The sequence below is a fragment of the Moschus berezovskii genome, chromosome 12 (assembly GCF_049115385.1).
Source record: "Moschus berezovskii isolate FMDL1 chromosome 12, NW_MosBer_1.0, whole genome shotgun sequence".
Classification (NCBI taxonomy): Eukaryota; Metazoa; Chordata; class Mammalia; order Artiodactyla; family Moschidae; genus Moschus; species Moschus berezovskii.
This window is the reverse complement of record NC_142471.1, coordinates 30,207,912-30,227,885: the sequence shown is the minus strand read 5'-3', so window position 1 is coordinate 30,227,885 and position 19,974 is coordinate 30,207,912. Positions and strand designations below refer to the sequence as shown.

The 19,974-nt window shown below is 37.2% G+C and overlaps 2 protein-coding genes and 1 long non-coding RNA gene across 15 annotated transcripts in view; 2 read left to right on the top strand and 1 right to left on the bottom strand.

Annotated features, from left to right (window-relative positions):
* The window catches only part of PPP3CB (protein phosphatase 3 catalytic subunit beta), a 49,618-nt gene extending 40,915 nt beyond the window's left edge, over positions 1-8,703 (top strand). For 7 of the 12 annotated variants that reach the window (XM_055425452.2, XM_055425455.2, XM_055425454.2 and 4 more), the window contains 3 exons: positions 724-821; positions 5,655-5,684; positions 7,093-8,703. In XM_055425452.2, the coding sequence (XP_055281427.1) occupies positions 724-821; positions 5,655-5,684; positions 7,093-7,271 (307 nt within the window). In that variant the 3' untranslated portion in view covers positions 7,272-8,703. The other 5 variants (XM_055425459.2, XM_055425456.2, XM_055425461.2 and 2 more) reach the window with 2 other exon arrangements.
* Positions 1-19,974, bottom strand: part of LOC148775959 (uncharacterized) — a 98,300-nt gene that overhangs the window by 37,291 nt on the left and 41,035 nt on the right. Inside the window, exon 4 of one of the 2 annotated variants that reach the window (XR_016038742.1) lies at positions 3,454-3,473. The exons of the other annotated variant lie outside the window; for it this stretch is intronic. This is a non-coding gene — a long non-coding RNA (uncharacterized LOC148775959). The remainder of the gene's footprint in view (positions 1-3,453; positions 3,474-19,974) is intronic. 2 annotated transcript variants of the gene reach the window in all.
* On the top strand, positions 10,384-19,321 carry MSS51 (MSS51 mitochondrial translational activator). The gene is made up of 7 exons (XM_055425463.2): positions 10,384-11,312; positions 15,391-15,635; positions 16,086-16,241; positions 16,856-16,980; positions 17,169-17,735; positions 18,022-18,115; positions 18,418-19,321. The coding sequence occupies exons 2-7, from the start codon at positions 15,415-15,417 to the stop codon at positions 18,635-18,637; spliced, it is 1,383 nt and encodes a 460-aa protein (XP_055281438.1). The 5' UTR covers positions 10,384-11,312; positions 15,391-15,414; the 3' UTR covers positions 18,638-19,321.

Below are 19,974 nucleotides of genomic sequence, written 5' to 3'. Positions count from 1 at the left end.
TGTTTTGCAGAAATCACTTCTATTGTACTTTACTACACACAGTGCCCTGTTTGATATCTAAAAACAATATAGTAGCATTCTTTCTGTAAAGAAGTTGTATATTTACGTGTTGAAAATGGGAACACACGTCTCTTTGAGATTAGCATTTTTGACCCCTTGATTGTTATTGCTCACCTTTGGTATCTCTTATCCATCTGTGATGAAGTAGTAGATCTTTACCTTGAAGATTAGAGCAGAAGAAGAAGAAGGAGGGGGCAATTTTTGGAGTGTTCCTGATGAACTTGCTCATCTATAAAGGAACTCCTTTATGCTGGAGCCCCATATTGTCTTCCTGGTGTTAATTCAGGAAGACCAGGTTTAAGAGTGCATGTGAATGAGTCAGTTCTTAAAAAGTTGTTTGCAAAACTGCTTATAGCAGACATTTTATCTTTAAAGCATATGAAATACCATATTTTCTCAATTTTACGATACCTATTGCTGATGAATCTCACATATATTTAATAAAACTTTTCAGGAAAAACAGTATATGTCTCAGTTGTACAGCATACCCTCATATCTGAAACATTTAGAATGTGGAAAAATGTGTATCTTGGAATTGAGGAAAATATGGTAGTAGCAGCAAATATTATAAGTTATATGCATGGCCTTCATCTGGGCCCCATTCCCTCTTTAACTAGGAACTTGTTGGCAGTCTCTGATCTTTGTTATATCTCTCTGCTGTAGGGAGGAGAGTGAAAGTGTGCTGACACTCAAGGGCCTGACTCCCACAGGGATGTTGCCTAGTGGAGTGTTGGCTGGAGGACGGCAGACCCTGCAAAGTGGTAATGATGTTATGCAACTTGCTGTGCCTCAGATGGACTGGGGCACACCTCACTCTTTTGCTAACAATACACATAATGCATGCAGGGAATTCTTTCTGCTTTTTAGTTCTTGTCTCAGCAGCTGACACAAGCAGAATACTGTATGATAGGTAGTATCTGATAAAGAACCTGACCAGGGCAGAAAATTGATAGAATCAGTATTCTTTTCAATTGAAAATAATGATCAGTCTCTCAGCTTTTCATGAAATGATATGGGAGTAACTCATATCATAATGTCTAAAATATTTATTCGTTTGTCTAATGCACCCTTTTCTTTTTAAAGCCTCAGTTTCAGAATGTGAATCAGGATATTCATATTACTTAAAATGGAAATGTAATTCCAAGTTTCTGATTTTTTATCTTTTTAATTTATGTAATTGTATTAGACTATGCTTATATTTTCAGATGTTAATTTTAGAATTAACAATCTGCTTGAGCCCCAGAACATTACTTATGCACTTCACTTGCCAAAACATTTGTGCAAGGTTTTGTACCCTGGTAAATGATGCCAAAGTTTGTTTTCTGTGGTGTTTGTCAAATGTTCTATGTATAATTGACTGTCTGTAACATGCTGTTTCCTTCCTCTGCAGATGTAGCTGCTTTCCTAAATCTGTCTGTCTTTCTTTAGGTTAGCTGTATGTCTGTAAAAGTATGTTAAATTAAATTACTCTATCAGGCACTTTATCTGTCTTGATGTAGAGGCAACTTTGTAGCACCTTGTTTTAAGGTTTGCTGCATTTGTTGCTGTGCTTTGTGCATTCTAAACGTGAATGTAACATTAGATATTAAGTCATTGTCATAAGGGGTTGAATTTAAATCTTGTAAGTCAAAATTGAAAGGGTGTTATTAAGTGTGCCTTTATTTTGCATGAAAATAAAAAGAATTATACGTAAAGCATTCCTGTAATCTGGCTCATTGAATATTTTATACTAAGAAAAACAAGTTTTTTTGGCGTAAATATTTGTGTAAATACTGGGTTGACTTTCTGAAAGCCCATTACAGATTAAATAGAAGAAAGTGATATTAATGTTAGAGTCTATACACAGTAACTCCAAGTCTAGATTTCTTTCCTTTTTGGTTGGAAAGCAGAAAATGTGATATGTAAAGCCTTACTTTATGTTTTATTGTAACCACAGCCCTCCAAGGGTCATTGTTGTATTAAGACAGGAAGCAGCAGATCTGATATTTTCCTTAGTCATGATTGACAGTATCTTTTTGATGTTGTAGTTAGTCAATTTTTTAAGGCAAAAAAACAGGAAAGATTTAATTTTGATTTTTCAATAAATTTAAATTAGATTGAGTTTTCATAATTTCATTTCACTTAGTCTCATAATAAATGCTTAAATAAATTAAAATAATTATTTTCTGTAGACAAATAATTTCTACTTGTAGCCTATACATGTTCTATTTATATGTTATTGTGTTGTCTGCTACCACCACTGGTATATGTGAGATATACAATTATGTTTTGAAATTATAACTTCAAATTTTCATTTTGAACAAGGTTTCTTTTTTATTTAAAAAAATGTGCTTTGATTCTCTTTATACTTCTTGCCTTTCATTTTTCTTATTATGTAGTAAGCATTAGGAAAATCAGCTGAAAAGAACTTCATTAAAGCAAATTGAGATCTTAAACATTCAATAAATCTAGTAATAGAAAAGGATGAATTTCAATAGCTTGAAAATTGTTGTACACTTTCTCCTATTTGTTCAGAAAAGGAAAAAAAACCCAGAAGGGTCTCATACTTAAATAAATCTAAACTACAGTCATCTCTCAGTTATCCTTGGGTATAATATTACTTTTATCTTGTATCCACAACAAACCTTTCAGATTTCGCAATTAGCACCTGCTAATTACATGCTTTGTTGATAGCTCAGTACTTCTGTTTATTCATAATTTGCATGCAGCCTGAAGCTCAGTCTTCCAACTTTGAAATCACCCCCAACTGCAGGGAAGGATTGAAAGACGGCTTTACTGAGAGACTGTCTATTCCTGGCATAGAGTGAGTTACTGGATAGTGCTGAGCTTAAGGGGTCCAATTTGGGAGACTAGATAGCTCCACAGCTCTGCCAGCAATGGATCTTGATAGTGTGGTTTAAGTATTTGATTGAAGTGATTTCTCTAGCCTGAGTAGACCCATTTTGAAACAGTAAAACTCATACAGAAGTAGTATCACCTGTGTGATTTTTAAAAATTTATGTAACATTTAAAATATTTAATAGACATGATGACCCCTTATGTGAATAATGGAGAGCTAAGTATTGCAAAAAGAAAGTTTTAAAATTCTGAGACCTCTTTCCTGTTGTCAGAAAATTGAAATTGTCTTATCAATAACGTTACAGTTAATTTATAGTATTTTTCAAGTGTTTTACAAACTGCCTAACTATCGGAGTAGGATTTGTTAATCATATTTTATGTTCATTTTCTTCTGGGAGTTTGATTGGGAGCTAGCCATTGTAATGCTGCCTTCACTAGGAATTATATGAGAAAATACGTGGCCATCTATGTTATAGTAAGGTCATTTCCTCTTGATCACTTATTCTGTGTAGTACTGAGGAACACAGTTTGAAATAGCATTGTACTCAAACTTACCAAGGCCGTGTCAAGATGCCCTGTAAAATTGAAAAAAATTGAGAAAAATTAGTGCTTTTCAGATAGGATTTTGCAATTATCAGATCTCTTTCTTTCCAGCTTAATGTGTAAGCTTCAAATTATCTTTGAATTCTAAGCATTAAAGCTTGACATGGTGTGCAGTTTTGAGTGTGATGTATATTTTGTGTTCTGAGAAGGATTTAGAAACATTTAGAGGCCTTGGGAAAGAGCAGAGAATATAAATTGACCTAGAAAATGCTTTTACATATAAAATTAGAAGCCCACAAAAGTATATTGTCAAATTTTATAATTTGAAAAATTTTTAACAGACTTTTTAAACTATTGATACCAATAGTTATAGATACCAACCAATTCTTAGAGTAATATCAGTTTTTTAATTTATTACTGTATATAATACAAATTATGAAATATTTCATGTAAGGTCATTTCTATTACCACAAGCTCTTTAAAGCATACATTCTGGTAGGCATCTTATTTTCCCATTGAATTTGTAAATTATAAAGAAAATAGTCCATGTTTTGAAGAATAGGAATTCCAGGGATGATCCAGTAGAGGTGGGTCACTTATACCAGTTTTCCATGTGGACAAATTATAAGAGTATTTTACAAGCATACAGGGCTACATTTTTTAAGTGGTGATTTGTACAGTGGGCATATAGTAAGTGTATCTGCTTTAATTTGTAATATGATTTAACAGTTAAGAAAATTCTTCCTTTACTCAGTGTTCATGTTTCTTTTGGGGGGTTCTCAATTTACTATCTGATTGAGATCTACAAAGTTATCTAATTTAGCCTTCTTTAATTCCTTAGGTTTATCAGTGTCCTTTCATATTAATAATTGCTTTGGATAAAATTTATCACTTTTAAATCATGTATACTGCTAAAAGGTCACTTTAGGAATAATTGTTCTAATTGACCTTCTTATAGAAGAAGCAAAATAGAAGGGATGGATGTTATTTTTATAAACATTCTGAGTTTGTATACTTTTGGGTAAAGTGAAGAATTAAGACTTGGCAATATTATCAGACAGTGTTGTCCTCTGCAGTTTTTGGTCCTGGTCTTCAATGTGAGCGCTTCATACAGTTTGAACCCAGAATTGAGCCCAAAGAATCTTTGACTACAAAAAAAATATATGACTAAATAGGTTGAAATTCTCTAAATAGGACAGAGATAGGCTATATCAAGAATACCTTTTTCATTTATATGACTTATATGTATGTCCATATCATGAAATGATTAGGATTTAATTGCCTATAAGACCTCGGTTCTGTCTCTTGATTCCTCTCTAGTTGGTAGATGGGCTTGAAAAGATAGACGCTCAGTAGCCTTTTTATCTTCACTTAAGAATGTAGGCTCTTATTATCTGAGGCAGATTTGGGTTCATGATACACTGAACATATATGGATTTTTTTTTAAGGCTATTTATGTTAATATCTTTAGATATTTGGAACACCAGTGTTAGAATAGAAAGGAAGATCCTAGAAGATGAGCAGAGTCCTTTTAGATTACCCACAAAGAATAGGACTACACAACTGTTCTAGTTAGTGTAACTTACAAAGTTTACTGCCCACAAATTTTATTTCATTATCCTCTGAACATAGCAACTTCTGCAGCTTATGCTTCGCTCTATGAATTAGAAGCGATAGAAAAAGCATTGCTAGACTCCTTCTAGTTTACATCTTAGGGAACTAACTGGTGATAAGTATTATTTCATTTAGACATGAAAGAAAAGAATTTCCTTCTGTTTGCTCTGCTACAATTCTACCATCATGGTTTCACCCTAGAGAATTTCATAATTTCATCCTAGAGATTTCCTTGCAATTGCTATGGATGTGATACAATAAACATATTGAAAAATTCTAAGGCCATCAAAATACTGAATTCAGGAAGGATAATTAATACTAGCATTTGCATGGATGCTGAGGTGTCTGTGTTTATAATAGGTCTATGTGTTCTGTGCATTGAGCGATGGTGTCTTAGTGCTGTGTGTAAACTGTGCTGTGTCAGGAATTGGGGGATTGGATGGGGTTCTCTAAAATGGGTACTATATATGTTAAATTGTAAATGATGTAGTGTGGGGTACTGTTATATTTTTTAAGTGATCATTGCCTTTTCTGCTGTACAATATGACCCTTCTCATCTCTCTCATTCATTTTGCATGCCTCTGCTCACTTCTGTACAGCCACAGTTGAGGCTATTGAGGCTGAAAAAGGTACGATCAGAGTCCTTGCGCTGGGCAGAGATCTGTGGTGTGTGGGTGGGCATCAGAGAATGTCCTATGGGTGTGTCTTACTTCTAGCTTGCACAGCCCAAGATGAATCAAACTCACTGACTCATGAAGTTTAACAGTCATATCTTCGTCTTCTTTTTTTTTAAATCACAAGGACCGATTTCCAAGTGACAATTTGTTTTTTTCCCTTTTCTAGTATAGTAATGAGACCAGCATTTAATGTTCCAGAATTCTTTAGAGTACAGCATGTTATGCTTTAATATTATAGCATTTGTAGTTGCAAATAAAGATCTGTTCCATATTTTGCATGATTCTTTGCTACTCAGATTTTTATATTCTTGAGTGAAATCCTCTCTAGATATAGGTTTGGTATTCTCGTGATAAAAAATGATAAAGTCATTTTCAGTAATTCCCTTGAGAGTACAGGAGCTGTCGCTATGATTTTGTGCTGCAGTTTGGGCTGTTGTTTGCTGGTAATAGTATATTCATATGTATCATGTATTGACTTGGTATTACATGTTGCTGAAAGCTTTGCTGCCCCAACCATTTATTTGGTTCACATGCACAGACTTTTTGAGTCTCAGGGATTGCATATTAAAGCAACTAGATCATAATCAATAGTATGGAAATCTTTTCTATGCATATTTTAATAATAGAAGATACATCACTCCAGATGAAGTGAATAAGAAAACATACTAGTTGAAGGAAGATTGCTGTCTTATTTTGATTTGGGTTTCCAAAAAATAGGCAATGATTAGCTAGTGAATTAAGGAAAGCATCTCCTAAATATGGAACACTAAATACTTTTTATTACCTACAAACACAGATCTAACTCTTGGAGGCATTTCCCACCTTTTTCATTTCATATGGGTGGTGATGGAGTGATGATACCTTGTCCTCCAAGGTAGTTCTGATTGCTAAATTTTAGCTTTATTTCTTTTCTCCTCCCGTGTTCTTGGTACAGATTTGTATGTCAAGGATTAACTTTGTTTAGCCTCCTCACTTGCCCCTACTCTTGTTGCTGTCTTACTGTGATAGCCACTGTTGATTTTAGAGCCTGAGGTAGGAGATAATTGATGAAGTAGGAGTCAGGTTGAGACCCTGAGACCATTGCCTGGAGATCTCAGGGTCAGGAGAGGGCTATTTTTGTGTCTTGTTTTTTTAAGGCTATGCTAACACTTGTCATCTATGAAGCTATCACGTTTATATTTAGGTTTAAATGTTTCATATTTTAAGGGGAAATCTGGAATGGGATAGGCTTCAGTTACAGTACAGTTTAAATGTTGCTATGTACAACTAATTTCTTTCTTCTTAAAAATCATTAATTATGTTTTTGAAATCTCAGAAATGTTTTTCAATTACTGACTTATCAAATTTGCATTTTGTTAAGCAATACGAGGATTCTCTCCACCACATAGAATCTGCAGTTTTGAAGAGGCAAAGGGTTTGGATAGGATCAATGAGAGAATGCCACCCCGGAAAGATGCTGTACAGCAAGATGGTTTCAATTCTCTGAACACCGCACATGCCACTGAGAACCACGGGACTGGCAACCATGGTGCCCAGTGACCCACGGCTTCCCAGGGACTCTAACATCTCGGGCCCCAAATGGACAGATCACCCGAGGAACTGGAGGGGTTGGCCACGCTGACTGTAAATGTCACAGTCCCTCTGGAGAAACCATTGTGCTTTTGAGACCCCAGCCCTTTTCCTGGATGGAGGCTTGAGGGCCCTGGGACATGTGCTAACTGATAAGATTGGGTCATCGCTGCCAAGGTGGAGAGCAGTGAGCAAGGGGCTTGGGGCAATTTCCAGTGGAGGGCAACTGCACCTCCATTTATGCTTGTGGTTCACACATTTAAGTTTACAAATGAGATTTCTTTTTCCCCTCGGTAGAATTAGATTTTGTTTTTCAACCATAACTTCAAATACAGTCCTAAGAGCTAATGTGGACTTTTTTTTCCATGAAATGTCTTTAAAGGATGAATTAGCATGGTCTTAAAATACATTTCCGAGGTTACTAAGCTGTATTTTGAATTATGGGCAAAATGCTGAGAAACCCAGTTGGCATTTAAACAAAATGCTGACCTCAGGTCTGTAGTTCTTAAATGTGGCTAATTCTGTAATATAGTTTTGGTATTTTTCAATTATGAATGCATAACCTATTTCTAGGCAGACTCTCTTACTTGAACACAAATCCAAAAACTAATTTACAATCTCTCTTGCCCAGATCTTTTGAGATTTAAACCCCACAGATTTAAGAAGAAAATCTCTAAATTTCAGAATTATGAAGAATTACAGAATTACTCATTTAAGGTACTTTAAAAAGAAGTTTGTACATTGTCAAAGTAATTTTAATTCAAATCATGTCTGTAAAACTTGACGTATTTTGTGTATGCATGTTTTAATTTTGCAGATATTTAATATATAGACCTATGATGTACAGGTACGACATGTATAGGTTACCTAGATGTTATGAGAAATTTTAGTTTATTGTGAGTACTCAAGTTGCTTATATAGCCACCAGGGTGATTTACTGCTGGCTTTCTATCATTTTATGTTTTGATGCAAAGGAAATTTTAAAATGTTCTGGAAGTGTTTTGATTACGCAGTGCAGCATAGAAGCAGTGGTTCTGTTCAGTCATTCAGATGTTAGTGGAAGCATACGAATCAAGACTGCATGTTGAACATTTTCTTTTGATAGTTACAGAACTGCTTGGTTAAACTAAATGGAACCATGTGCTAATTTTTCACAATTACTGACCTGTATTGACTGCCACTGCAGTTTGGTATTTACCTTTACTTTGGTGGCTTGCTTCCCTCATGCCCTGGAATACAACTCAGAGCTCCAGGCAGCGGAACCATCTATTGTTTGTTTGCCAGAAAGTGCACCCTGTATGGTCTCCTGTCTAAGTTGGAAATATTATGCATGTGCAGGACTATTCGAGTATTTTATAAACAGTAGCACACAATAAATTCCATGCATGGGCCGCTGCTCCTATCTCTGTGTTGGGTTTTATTTGAAAGATGTAGTCTGATTTGACCTTCTCCTGCAAATCAGAAAATCCAGTTAATAAAACTGGGATATATCCTTAAGAGACAATTATCTCCTGGATAGTTAATGCTAATTTGATGAATTAAATTCTTGTCTTCATAAATTTTGCTCTTTTTTTTTTAAAAAAACCTTTGATTACACTTGTTTTATATGAGTACTAGTAACTGAGCACTAGGAGACTCTGGATGCCTATTAAAGGCCTAAATCTTATTATTTAAAATCAGTGTTTCAGTTAACTTTTAATTGAAAGAGGATGTTATTGTCTATAATTTTGTTACAGTAGTATTTGGAATATATTAGATGTTTTAACAATAAGAAAAAAACGATACTGCCATTATACTCCTTTCTTTGTCGTAATCAAAATAAGTATAGAACTTTGCAAATTGAGGGAAATTTGCATTTTGTTCAACATTTTATAATATAACTATATAGGAAAATTTAATTACAGTTTTCATTAATTATGATATATTATGAAACATTAAATTGAAATATTTGTACTTGCCTAATTTTTGGTAGCAAAGAGAGCTCAAATTGTTAATCATTACAGCTTCTTGCTGTAATATCGTTTCTAAATTAAGAACTTAACTGATATATCAAGTAGTATTAACTTCTTTAGTCCTTAGGTCCATCACTAGGGTTATATAGTATTTATGGAAGCATAGGTAAACATGAAGCATCATTAGCAAAGCAGAAGAATTAGGGTTAATGGTAAAAATTAAAAAGAAGAAAATAAGAGGAAGGAATGGAATTCAGAAAAAGTGGTATACACGAAGAGTGGTAGAATATTATCACCCAGTGTCTCATAGATCCTTTCCTATTTGTTGAATAGGAAGCTCTTTCTAGTCTGTCTTTTAACTAGTTTCACAATGAACTATAGAAGTATTTAAAAAAAATTTTTAAAACATAACATGATGAATGCAAGTTATGAAAAGTTCGGATCTTCCTAAATTGTAAATTTAAATATCTACCAGAATAGTAGTAATGTTGGTAAAATTACTATTCAATATCAAATTTTTCCTATATATCATCTCTCTTTACATTCAAAGATGACATTCTGAGTTAGAAAATATGATCTGACTTCTTTGACCTTTTGCAGTTTAGCCATTAACAAGCCTCAAAACCTTTAAATGCTCTACCAGTTAAATGTGAAATTGGCCTGAAACCTTTGCTTAAAATGAATTATCCTTATTTTATTCAGGATTTTTGCCTATTGCAACTGATTTTTCTTTTCCACAGCTATTCTACATAATGTTATGTAATATTATTTTTTTTTTTTTTGCATCCTTAACACTTTCTTCCACCTTCCCTGCTTGTAGTTTGTGCTTCTGCAGTTTGAGGTTTCCTTGGAATCCACTCTCTGCATCTGTTCATATGTAGACTTATTTGCCACAGTCCAGGACCTCACTGCAAGTGGTTCTGTTTCCTAGTTTGATGATGTTCACAGAAGCAGGTAAGTGACAAAGCTGGGGCCAGATGTGAGCAAAGTCAGGTCTTAGAGTCATACAGAACCATGCACGAGCAACTTCTGATAGGTTCTGGTGCTTAATAGCTCTAAGTGACAAGGAGCTAGGAATGTGGATTTAAAAATTCTCTGGATCAGCATCCATTACAGGAAGGAATGAGATATTTGAGTTGATTGTTTTCTATTTTTTTCTGTTCCTAGAAATAGTGTGTTTTTAGTTATTAATATATTGATCTTACTTATATTAATATCCCAGAAAATTCTATTCCTATTTTTTTGCCACATCGTGTGGGTCCAACCCACATCCCCTGCAGTGGCAGCTCAGAATCTTAACCACTGGACCGTGAGGAAAGTCCCTATTCCTCTTTTAAAATAAACAGGTGGAATACCCTGATGACATCTCAGAAAATGCCTTGCTCTCTTTTCAGGGTAATAGAATTTTACAATTTAATTCTGGATGTTTCTCCTACAACTGATTTCCATTTGTTTACCATTAAATGACTATTTCTATTCTTCTTCTCTGGGCATTATATTTGTACTTAAGTTGTCAAGTTGAGTTAGAGCAGTGTTTGTTATGCTAAAAAGGACTCTGGGCTTGGGAGAACCCATCCTGGGTCTAGATTGACATCTCAGAACTGTAGGAGTTCCTGTTTCTCTGTGCTAATATATATCAAATACTGACTTCTGAACTAACCCCCAGGGGCTTATTCTTGATGTGGACTGGGAGCAGAAATGTTGCCTTAGTGAGAGAGGTCCAGGAAGCAGTAGGTTTCACCTTTCCTCAGCCTTCTTGGCTTTTGGTGAACTTGGGAGTGTTGACAGAGTTCTGAGCCTTCTTGGCAAAGAAGGAAGGTCAGAAAGAGAGAAATCCACGGGCAGGGGGCCAGTCCCTTACTTGCCTCATTAGGGAGAATTCAGTGTTGTCTGTCTGGTTGGCAGGGCACACCTAATGACAGAGACCCAGCATTTCAGCAGTTTGCAACTGAAAGTGATGTGAAGGGACAGCTGCAAATCAGCCACAACCTAGATCTGAGGAGATCAAGCATTTACTTCACTTGGAAGAAAGAAGGAAGGAAGCTGAGGGCTTAGCAGGGTAAGTTACTTTTCCATCAACTCCTCTGCTTGCTTAGTTTATAGTTAAGTAAAGAATTTATCACCCAAGGGAGTGTTAATCACTGATTAGGCAGCTAAATGTGGTCATAATAGCAATGTTCCTAATGTATTTCTCCTTTTTCTCTTTCCCAACCCCTTTTGAGGATCCCCAGTGACTAGTTTCACTTACCCTTCTCTTCCCTACCTCCCTAAAGACACTTTTTGTTTGCTGGAATTAGAGAAAATTAGATAAGCCTTCCTGGTCTGGAGATGGTGAAAAGATGAGTATGATTTGGTGAAATTTGAGTCTGTTGGTGGTAAGGAGCAGGGAAGATGGGAAACCTAGGTGTGGGAATAGGCTCGGTAATATTTTAGGGAATTTAGAGATGAAAAATAAGTTTCTGTAGGTCGTCGAATTCACGCCTCCTCTCCAGTGCTTGGTGTTGGTATTCTCTCTATAAACTGAGAATAAATTAAAGCCCAAGTCACTGCCTTTGTTTCTCTCAGGTCAGCCCCCACCCCACCCCCAAACTTGAATGATCCTGGATCTCATTGCAGGAAAGTTAGGACCAGGGGATCTGTGTATACAAACTCAGACATGAGCCTGATGAAACATACAGATGCAAATGCAAAGATCTGGCTCCTCATCCCACCTTCTTACCTTCCTGCCAGAAAATTAGTCCATTTGTATCAGGAACCCACTCCAGACACAGAGGCAAGTATGATGTCAAGGATTTCACCAACACCATACCTCCCCAAACTGTGTCATCCCTTGACTTTTAGCCATTTCAACCAGTCTTCCTTTGGACTTAATCTTCCATTGGAGGAAGGACCTCTCTTTGGAAAGGCAGATAAGCACCCTTCTCGTCTTAATTGGCTTCTATTGCAGAATAAAGGCCTTTGGTTGAATATCAGAAAGATACTTACTAATTTTGGAATTTAAGACAGATTTCTCTCAAAAATACTTTTTCTCCATACCTATAAAGAAAAGTCCATTCTTTCAAGGTTTAAGAAGGTGATGTCTTGCCAGAGGGGGCTGAGTAGAGAGAGCATATAAATACTTATTCTAGAATTGCGGTGATTCTGGGATTCAGAAGAATCCCAGTGAAGCAAATGCTTGGTGATTAAAAGTAGAGGGAAAAGCCAGGTCAGTTTTTGGAAATGGCATCCTAAAGTGTGAGGGCAATTCCTTCCACCCTTTAGTAAAGAGAGATGACTCTTAAATCCTAAAATAATGTACTGTCTTTAGGTCTAATTTTTTATTGGTGGGAATATAGTAGATATGATACGCAGATGAGCTTAGTTATTTCTGTTTCGTGGACTTTGAAACTGTTCATTCATTTACGCAATGAGGGGAAAGAATACAAGGGTAGAACGAAAGGATGAAGAGAAAGAAAGTACAAAGGAAATCAAATTAGTTCTTCCATTAGCCTGGGAACAGTGGTTTACAAGAGCCATGTTGTAAAGTGATGTGTATTAGCTGGATGATTTGGGGAGGGTTTTTGATTGTTCTGCCACCTACATCTCAGCTGAATGAGCATTCTCCCCAACAGATCAGGTCCAGAAGGATTCAGTGTTAGACCATTTTTGAAGCAGAACACAATTCTTGATTTGAACTTTAATAGTTAACTCATTCATAGTAAAACCAGCCACTGTCAGCATTGTCATATCCTGTCATTTCCCTGTACCTGGAGGCATTTTTATCTGGGGAGCAAAACAACTTTTTAGCTTCAAAAGCTCTTATAGATACCTTTCTTTCTTTTTTTTAATTGAGGTGAAATTCACATAACAAAATTAATCCTTTTAAAATGAGCAATTAAATGACATTTAATACATTCATATTATTGTGCAACCATCACCTCTATCTAGTTCTAAAACATTTTTGTCACTCCCCCCCAAAACACCCATAATCATTGAGCAGTTATTCCTCATTCCTCCTTTCACCCAGCCCTTGGCAACCATGGATCTGCTTTCTGTCTTTGGATTTACCTATTCTTGATACTTCATAAAATTGGAATCATATAATGTGTTGTTTTATGTCTGGCTTCTTTCATTTAGCATAATTTATCCACATTGTAGCATGTATCAGTATCCATTTCTTTTAATGGCTGAATTTATATGTATGTATGTGTGTATGTATATGTCTCCCAGTTTGTTTATTCATTCATCTTTTGGTGACCTTTAGTTTGTTTCTACCTTTTGACTATTGTGAATAGTGCTGCTATGGACATTTGTGTATAAGCATTTGTCTGTGTGCTTGTATTCAGTTATTTTGAGTATATACCTAAGAGTGAAATTGCTGAGTCATATGGTAATTCTATATTTAACTTTTTTGCAGAGCTGCCATACTGTTTTGCAAAGCAGCTGCACCATTTTGTCCTTCTACGATCAGTGCAGGAAGGTTCTAGTTCTTCCATATCCTCACCAACACTTTTGTTAATTTCTAGTATTTTGATAATAGCCATCCTAGTGGGAGTGAAGTGTTGTCTCACGGTTTTGATTAGCCTTTGATTAGTGATGTTTAGCATCATATGCTTATATGTATATTTTCTTTGGAGAAATGTCTATTCAAGATTTTTACCCAGTTTTAATTGGGCTGTTTGTTGAGTTTTAGAAGTTCATCACATATTCAGGATATTAATCTCTCATCAGATACGTGATTTACAAATATTCTTTCCCATTCTGTGGGTTGTCATTTCACTGTGTCCTTTGATGTACAGAAGTTTTAAAATTCTGATGCAATCCAAGTTATCTTTTTTATTTTATTGCTTGTGCTTTTTGTGTCATATTCAAGAACTTGCCAAATTCAATATCATGAAACTTTTCTCCTGTGTTCTTCTAAGATTTTACAGTTTTTATCTCTTACAGTTAGGTTTTTAGACTTAATAATTAAACTCAAGCCATTCTAGTTCCTTAGTTCCCAGAATTTTCCCATCTACATTTGTTATGCTCATACTCTTCTTTGTGCTTAGAATTCCTCTTTCCCTGTATTTGTATAGTCAAAACATCACCATACTTAATGGTCTATTCCAACTGCTGCCTGCTTCATAAAATCTTCCTATAGCTTACCAACTGAAGAGACTCTCTTCTGATCTCCCATTAGTGCTTCAGTTTCATTTTTCTTGTAAGATTTATACACTGCCTTTTGTTATAGTTTGCATCTAACCCTTCTATAAGACATTTAAATGTTCAGTATATTTTTTTCACACTTGTTTCTGTTATGGTATTTTGTGAATGATTTTATCAGTTTATCAGTAAGTATTTATTGAATGAATGGGTGTTTTAATTTTTTCCAATATAGTCTCTTTCATTTTCTCAGTCCTTGTAAAAGGAATAGAAGAAGACAGGCCAGGAAAGGAGGATATCACAGAGTTCTTGCTAGGTCATTGGTGAACATGGGCTTAGTTGTACTTCAGAACTCATCTCTTTAGGAGATTTTCCTAATACTACGTATAACTTGCTCCAACTGTATAACTCAGCATTGTGAGTGCTAGAGCTCGTTTTATATCCATTTGTTTTCTACTTTTGGGTTTATTGCTTATAAGTGATGATAGGTCTTTTAAAATGAATGTTTTCCTTCTCCAACTAGATTAGATTGATTATTTCTCCAATTACATGGTAGTTTTGATCAATCAAAACCTTTCTTGCGTTTTCCTCTATTTTAAGTTGATTTTTAGGAACACAATAGTATATGAATATATTCTTTGTATAAGAAGTCACACATTGCAAATAAGTCTAAAGTTCCCTTTCATTGACCTAATTTCCATTGCAGGGCCTTTGCCCCTTCTCAGAGGAAAAATAACTGTTATCAGTTTCATATGAGCCGTCCCAGACTTTTTCTAAGCATCTATATTATATATAGAACTTCATGTGTAACACATATATGCATAATTATATTCACATATAATTAATTCTCTGTTTTTTACAACTGCATGTGGTGATCAATAATCAGTAGATATGAAATCTTACTATTACCTGGGCCTGAGAGACTAGAATGACAAGTAAAAGGTCAGACATATGAAAACACATCATGTGTGTCCAACTTACAAACTTCCATTTCATATCTGTTCTACATATAGTCCCCAGGTATTATTGGACAGGCCATGGCTCCACGGTCCCGACGACGAAGGCACAAGAAATCCCCCTCATCAGTGGCTCCTGTGGTTGAGAACCCACCTACAGTTGTGGCTCCTGTGCCTCTGATCCTCTCTAAACCTGGCCCTAGCATTGATACACTTGGCTTCTTCTCCTTGGAGAATAATGTTCCTGGCCTATCCCAGCTGATCCTTCAAAAACTGAACATGAAAAGCTATGAAGAATACAAGTGAGTGACTAGCTCTGTGCAAGAGTGATCTATTGTTTCTGGCAGAAGGTGAAGAGGAAGTGTAACTTGGGAATATGGGGTATTTGCAATGAGGGATTTTCTCATCACAAATTGTGCTGGTTTTATTACTATAAAAGAAATATAATTTGATTAAATGAGAAATGATGGGAGTTCAGTTCAGTCGCTCAGTTGTGTCCGACTCTCCGTGACCCCATGAATCACAGCACGCCAGGCCTCCCTGTCCATCACCAACTCCGGGAGTTCACTCAAACTCATGTCCACAGAGTCGGTGATGCCATCCAGCCATCTCATTCTCTGTCATCGGAGTCTTTTCCAGTGAGTCAAAGTAGGAGAGGAGAGGTGAAAATATATAGAAGTCAGGGTAGGTATCGTGAGAAATTTTGGGGATACTTTTCCTGTTACCATTCCTTCTCCATACTGTCTCTGCAGGTTGGTGCTAGACGGGGGTACTCCGGTGTCAGGATTTGGATATCGATGCCTTGAAGAAATGTTCCAGAAGATGGAGGACACATTCCGATTCTGTGCTTACTGTAAAGCGCTCCCTAGTGACCTTTCAGACTCCAAGGTCCTACGGCACTGCAAAAGGTCAGGAGCTGGTTGGGGAGACTTCTGCAATGATCCTGTTCCAAGACTTCATTGCAGGAAGAAAGTTCTGAGACTTATAAGACCTGTAGATATTTCAGACCTTCATAACTTTAGGCTCACTCCTCATTTTGTGAGATCTAGGCCACAGAGAAATTAGAAAAGAGTTGCTTATAAGGTTCATGTTTATTTTGGTATGGGGAGGTTAGACAGAGACCAGAATATAATCCTTTCTACCTCTCTTCTCTTGAGTACTTAAGTATTAAGACCATATATGTTCTGAGGAGGTTGGGGCCAAGCCTGTGATAACAGGGCAGCTACAAACTCCTGGTGGGCTTTCTTTTTTTTTTTTTTCCTATAAGAGATGTAAAAAGTTAGTTCTAGATAGAGGCTGAAGTGTCACTGTGATCCAAGAGAAAAATTGCATTCCCACACTCTCCTTCTTCCTCTGCCAAACGTAGTCCCCAAATCTGGTGCAGCAGCTGTCGTTCCTCTCCCTACCTTCCTCACCCAGTGATCTTTCTTCCTAGGTGCGGAAATATCAGTTCCCTTCCCCAGGCGTCCCCCATTCACCTATGAGGTATAGGAACATCTATTTCTGGGGCTCATTCTCTCAGGTGCAGAAATGTCTATTACTGTGGTCCAGAGTGCCAGAGGTCAGACTGGCCAACACACAGGAAGGTTTGTCAAGAACTACGTCTTGTAGCTGTAGACCGTATCATGGAATGGCTTCTGGTCACAGGTAGAGTGACGGTATTGGGAACTCTGCCATAATGGTCATACGAAAGCATGTTGTTTAAAACAAAAGAGGAACCAAATGGGACAGGGGAGTGGGGCAGCAGTTGTGGTGACAGGTTGGGAGAATGAACATGGAGGGAATATTGAAGTCAGAAAAAGATTAGATCAGGTCTTATTCCTTCTTCCCTGCAGGTGATTTTGCCCTACCCTCAGGACCTTGGTCATGGCTGACTGAAGCTGTACAGGGTTGGGACACCTGGTTTTCTATGCGACGTTTACAGCTAGATGATACACTGGATGCTGTGCTTGACAGTCAGGCCATGACCACCCTGTGGGCCAGTGTAAGACGGCCAAGACCAGACCCAGATGTCCTGAAGGGCTCTTTGAAGCGGTTGCTGACGGATGTCTTGTCACGGCCCTTGACACTGGGCTTTGGGCTTCGGGCCTTGGGAATAAATGTTGGGAAGGTTGGGGGAAGCACAGTGCACGTGGTTGGTGCTTCTCATGCAGAGACATTCCTCACTCACCCTGGGGACTATGATGAACTTGGCTACATGTTTCCTGGACACCTTGGTCTCCATGTAGTCATGGTGGGTGTAGATGTGGCTGCTGGCTTTTCACAGAGCACCTCAGCTTCACTCCTGGAACCTGGCACAGTTCAGCTTAGTGGCCATAGGGGCCTCTATCATGACTTCTGGGAGGAGCAGATAGAGACTGGGCAGATAACCCATCCAGATTTGGTGGTGGCATTCCATCCAGGTAAGAGCCATTGGTTTGGGGGAATAAGGGGTCAGTCCTCTGGGAGTTTTCCATCTTGGCCCTTGTACTTATAGAGCCTTCTTCATTTTATCAGGTTAAGCATAATATAATGAAGACTCTGTTGATCATTATGTGCTATATTTTGGTTCATAATTTTCTGTTGAAGAATCTAGGGATGAGCATTGGAAGTGAGCTAGGTGAGGGGTGGACACAGTTACAGAACTATGTTGTTTGGGGTCTGTCTTCGCGTTTCCCCTTTCTATTCCCATCTTATTTTGTTCCATAGGTTTCCATGCTTCCCCGGACTTGATGGAGGCTTGGCTGCCCACCCTCTTACTACTTCGTGATTATGAAATCCCTACAATGATTACTGTTTACAGGTTTTGACCTCCTTTCTTTGTGGTACCTCCCTGATCCACTCACACCTCTATAGTTAAGCTCATTTCTCTCCCCCTTGCTCATCTTCTGCCTTCTGGTGTGGATTTTCTTCCTTCACATACTTGGCTTTCTCATCCCTTCAAAGTGCTATGCTAATTAATTGAGCAATTAGTACAGACATTTGGGAGGGGGGTGGCCATTGCCTTAGTCCAGCCTTAGGTAATTTGGGGGGTTAATGAGGAGTTTCTCTCCTATCTTTTTCATAATCAGCAGAGCAATTTTTGTTTTTCTTTGTCTTCCATAGCCATCAGGAGTTGGCAGCCTCGTTGCAGATCTTGGTGGACCTGGATACACACATCACAGCCTATGGAGCTAACCCTTTTGCGTCCCTTAAACCTGAACAGGTCTACTCCAACCCCAACAAGCAGCCAGTTTACTGCAGTGCCTACTATATCATGTTTCTTGGAAGCTCCTGCCAGCTGGATAAGAGGCAATTGGAAGAGAAAGTAAATGGCAGGGTATAAATAGCTGAGCCAGATCATAACTGGATGTCTAGAAAATGGAGAGGCTGTGATGAAATACCTGCTGATGCCAGATTGTTGCCAACTTTTAAAATCCACTGTATCGTAAACCTAATTCACTTATCTGGGTAGATTCTAAGCTGAATGGGAGCTCCTGTATGATATGACTCATTTCTAAGAGGTTAGCCACATGTTGCTTCTAGAGACAAGATTCTGGATTTAGTGTATGGCAAATGGCCCTCATTTCAGTCTTTGTAGACCATAAAGTTCTTAATAGTTTCCTTCGTGAGAAAGTTATACCTTTTGACTTGAACCAGATGACACCAAGGAGAAGAATGGCACCTTACACTTTTGAAAAAGACTTTCTTCTTATACAGCAGTTTGGGCTAAAAAAAACGCAGATATCCTAATGACTTGAAGTGGTGGAAGAATGAGCAATTCAGAGAAATGGTTGGGAGCATGGGGGAGGTTGTGAGGACTGGCAAACTGTTCTACTTCCTGGCTTTTTCAAGATACATTTCTCATTTTCCTGTTTCTCTTGACGACTTCTAAATTTAGAGCAACATTTTGCCCTTGTGTTGTATTTTAGCTATCCCAGGGTGTATCAGACTTTACTTGAATATACTGCAGTTTGTTATCACTTGGTCTACACCACAATAAATTCAGTTTGGGGCTTCTTAAGTCACTTGTCTTATCTTATTTCCTATTCACTGGCAAGTGTTACTTGTCTACATAGACCGTCTCAAGATTGGAGGTTTCTCTCTTACCAAAGGAGTGGTTAACATCAGCTCTCTTTTTAGGCCTGACACTACCACACCCTGTCCATTGTCATCCATTCCTTATCACACTCTCAGGATTAGGATATTCCCTAAGTATTCATTTCAACAACTTGCTATGACCTCAACCTCTCCATTTGTATCCAGAATATTATATAAAACTCTTACAACTTAATAATAAAAGGACAAAAAACTCAATTTAAAAATGGGCAAATGATCAGATGTTTCTCCAAAGAAGATACACAGATGATCAATAAGGACATGAAAAGATGCTCAACATCATTAGTCATCTGGAAATACAAATCAAATTTGTATTTGTACAATAGAAGAAAGCACTTCTTTTGCAAAGATGACAACAATAAAAAAGATAATAGGTGTTAATGAGGATGTAGAGAAATTGCAACCCTCACACACTACTTGTAGGGATGTAAAATTGTACAGCTACTTTGGAAAACAGTCTGGCAATTTCTCAAGAAGTTAAACATTGAGTTACCATTTGATCCAGCTATTCTGCTCCTAGGTATATACTCATGAGAAATGAAAACAGTTGTGCACACATGTTCA

Excerpts from the sequence above, each read along its gene's own strand:
- MSS51 (XM_055425463.2), top strand. The coding sequence starts at position 15,415 with ATGGCTCCACGGTCCCGACGACGAAGGCACAAGAAATCCCCCTCATCA. Across the intron at positions 16,242-16,855 it reads GTCCTACGGCACTGCAAAAG|GTGCAGAAATGTCTATTACT; the intron begins GTCAGGAGCTGG and ends TCATTCTCTCAG. Across the intron at positions 17,736-18,021 it reads GGTGGTGGCATTCCATCCAG|GTTTCCATGCTTCCCCGGAC; the intron begins GTAAGAGCCATT and ends TTTGTTCCATAG.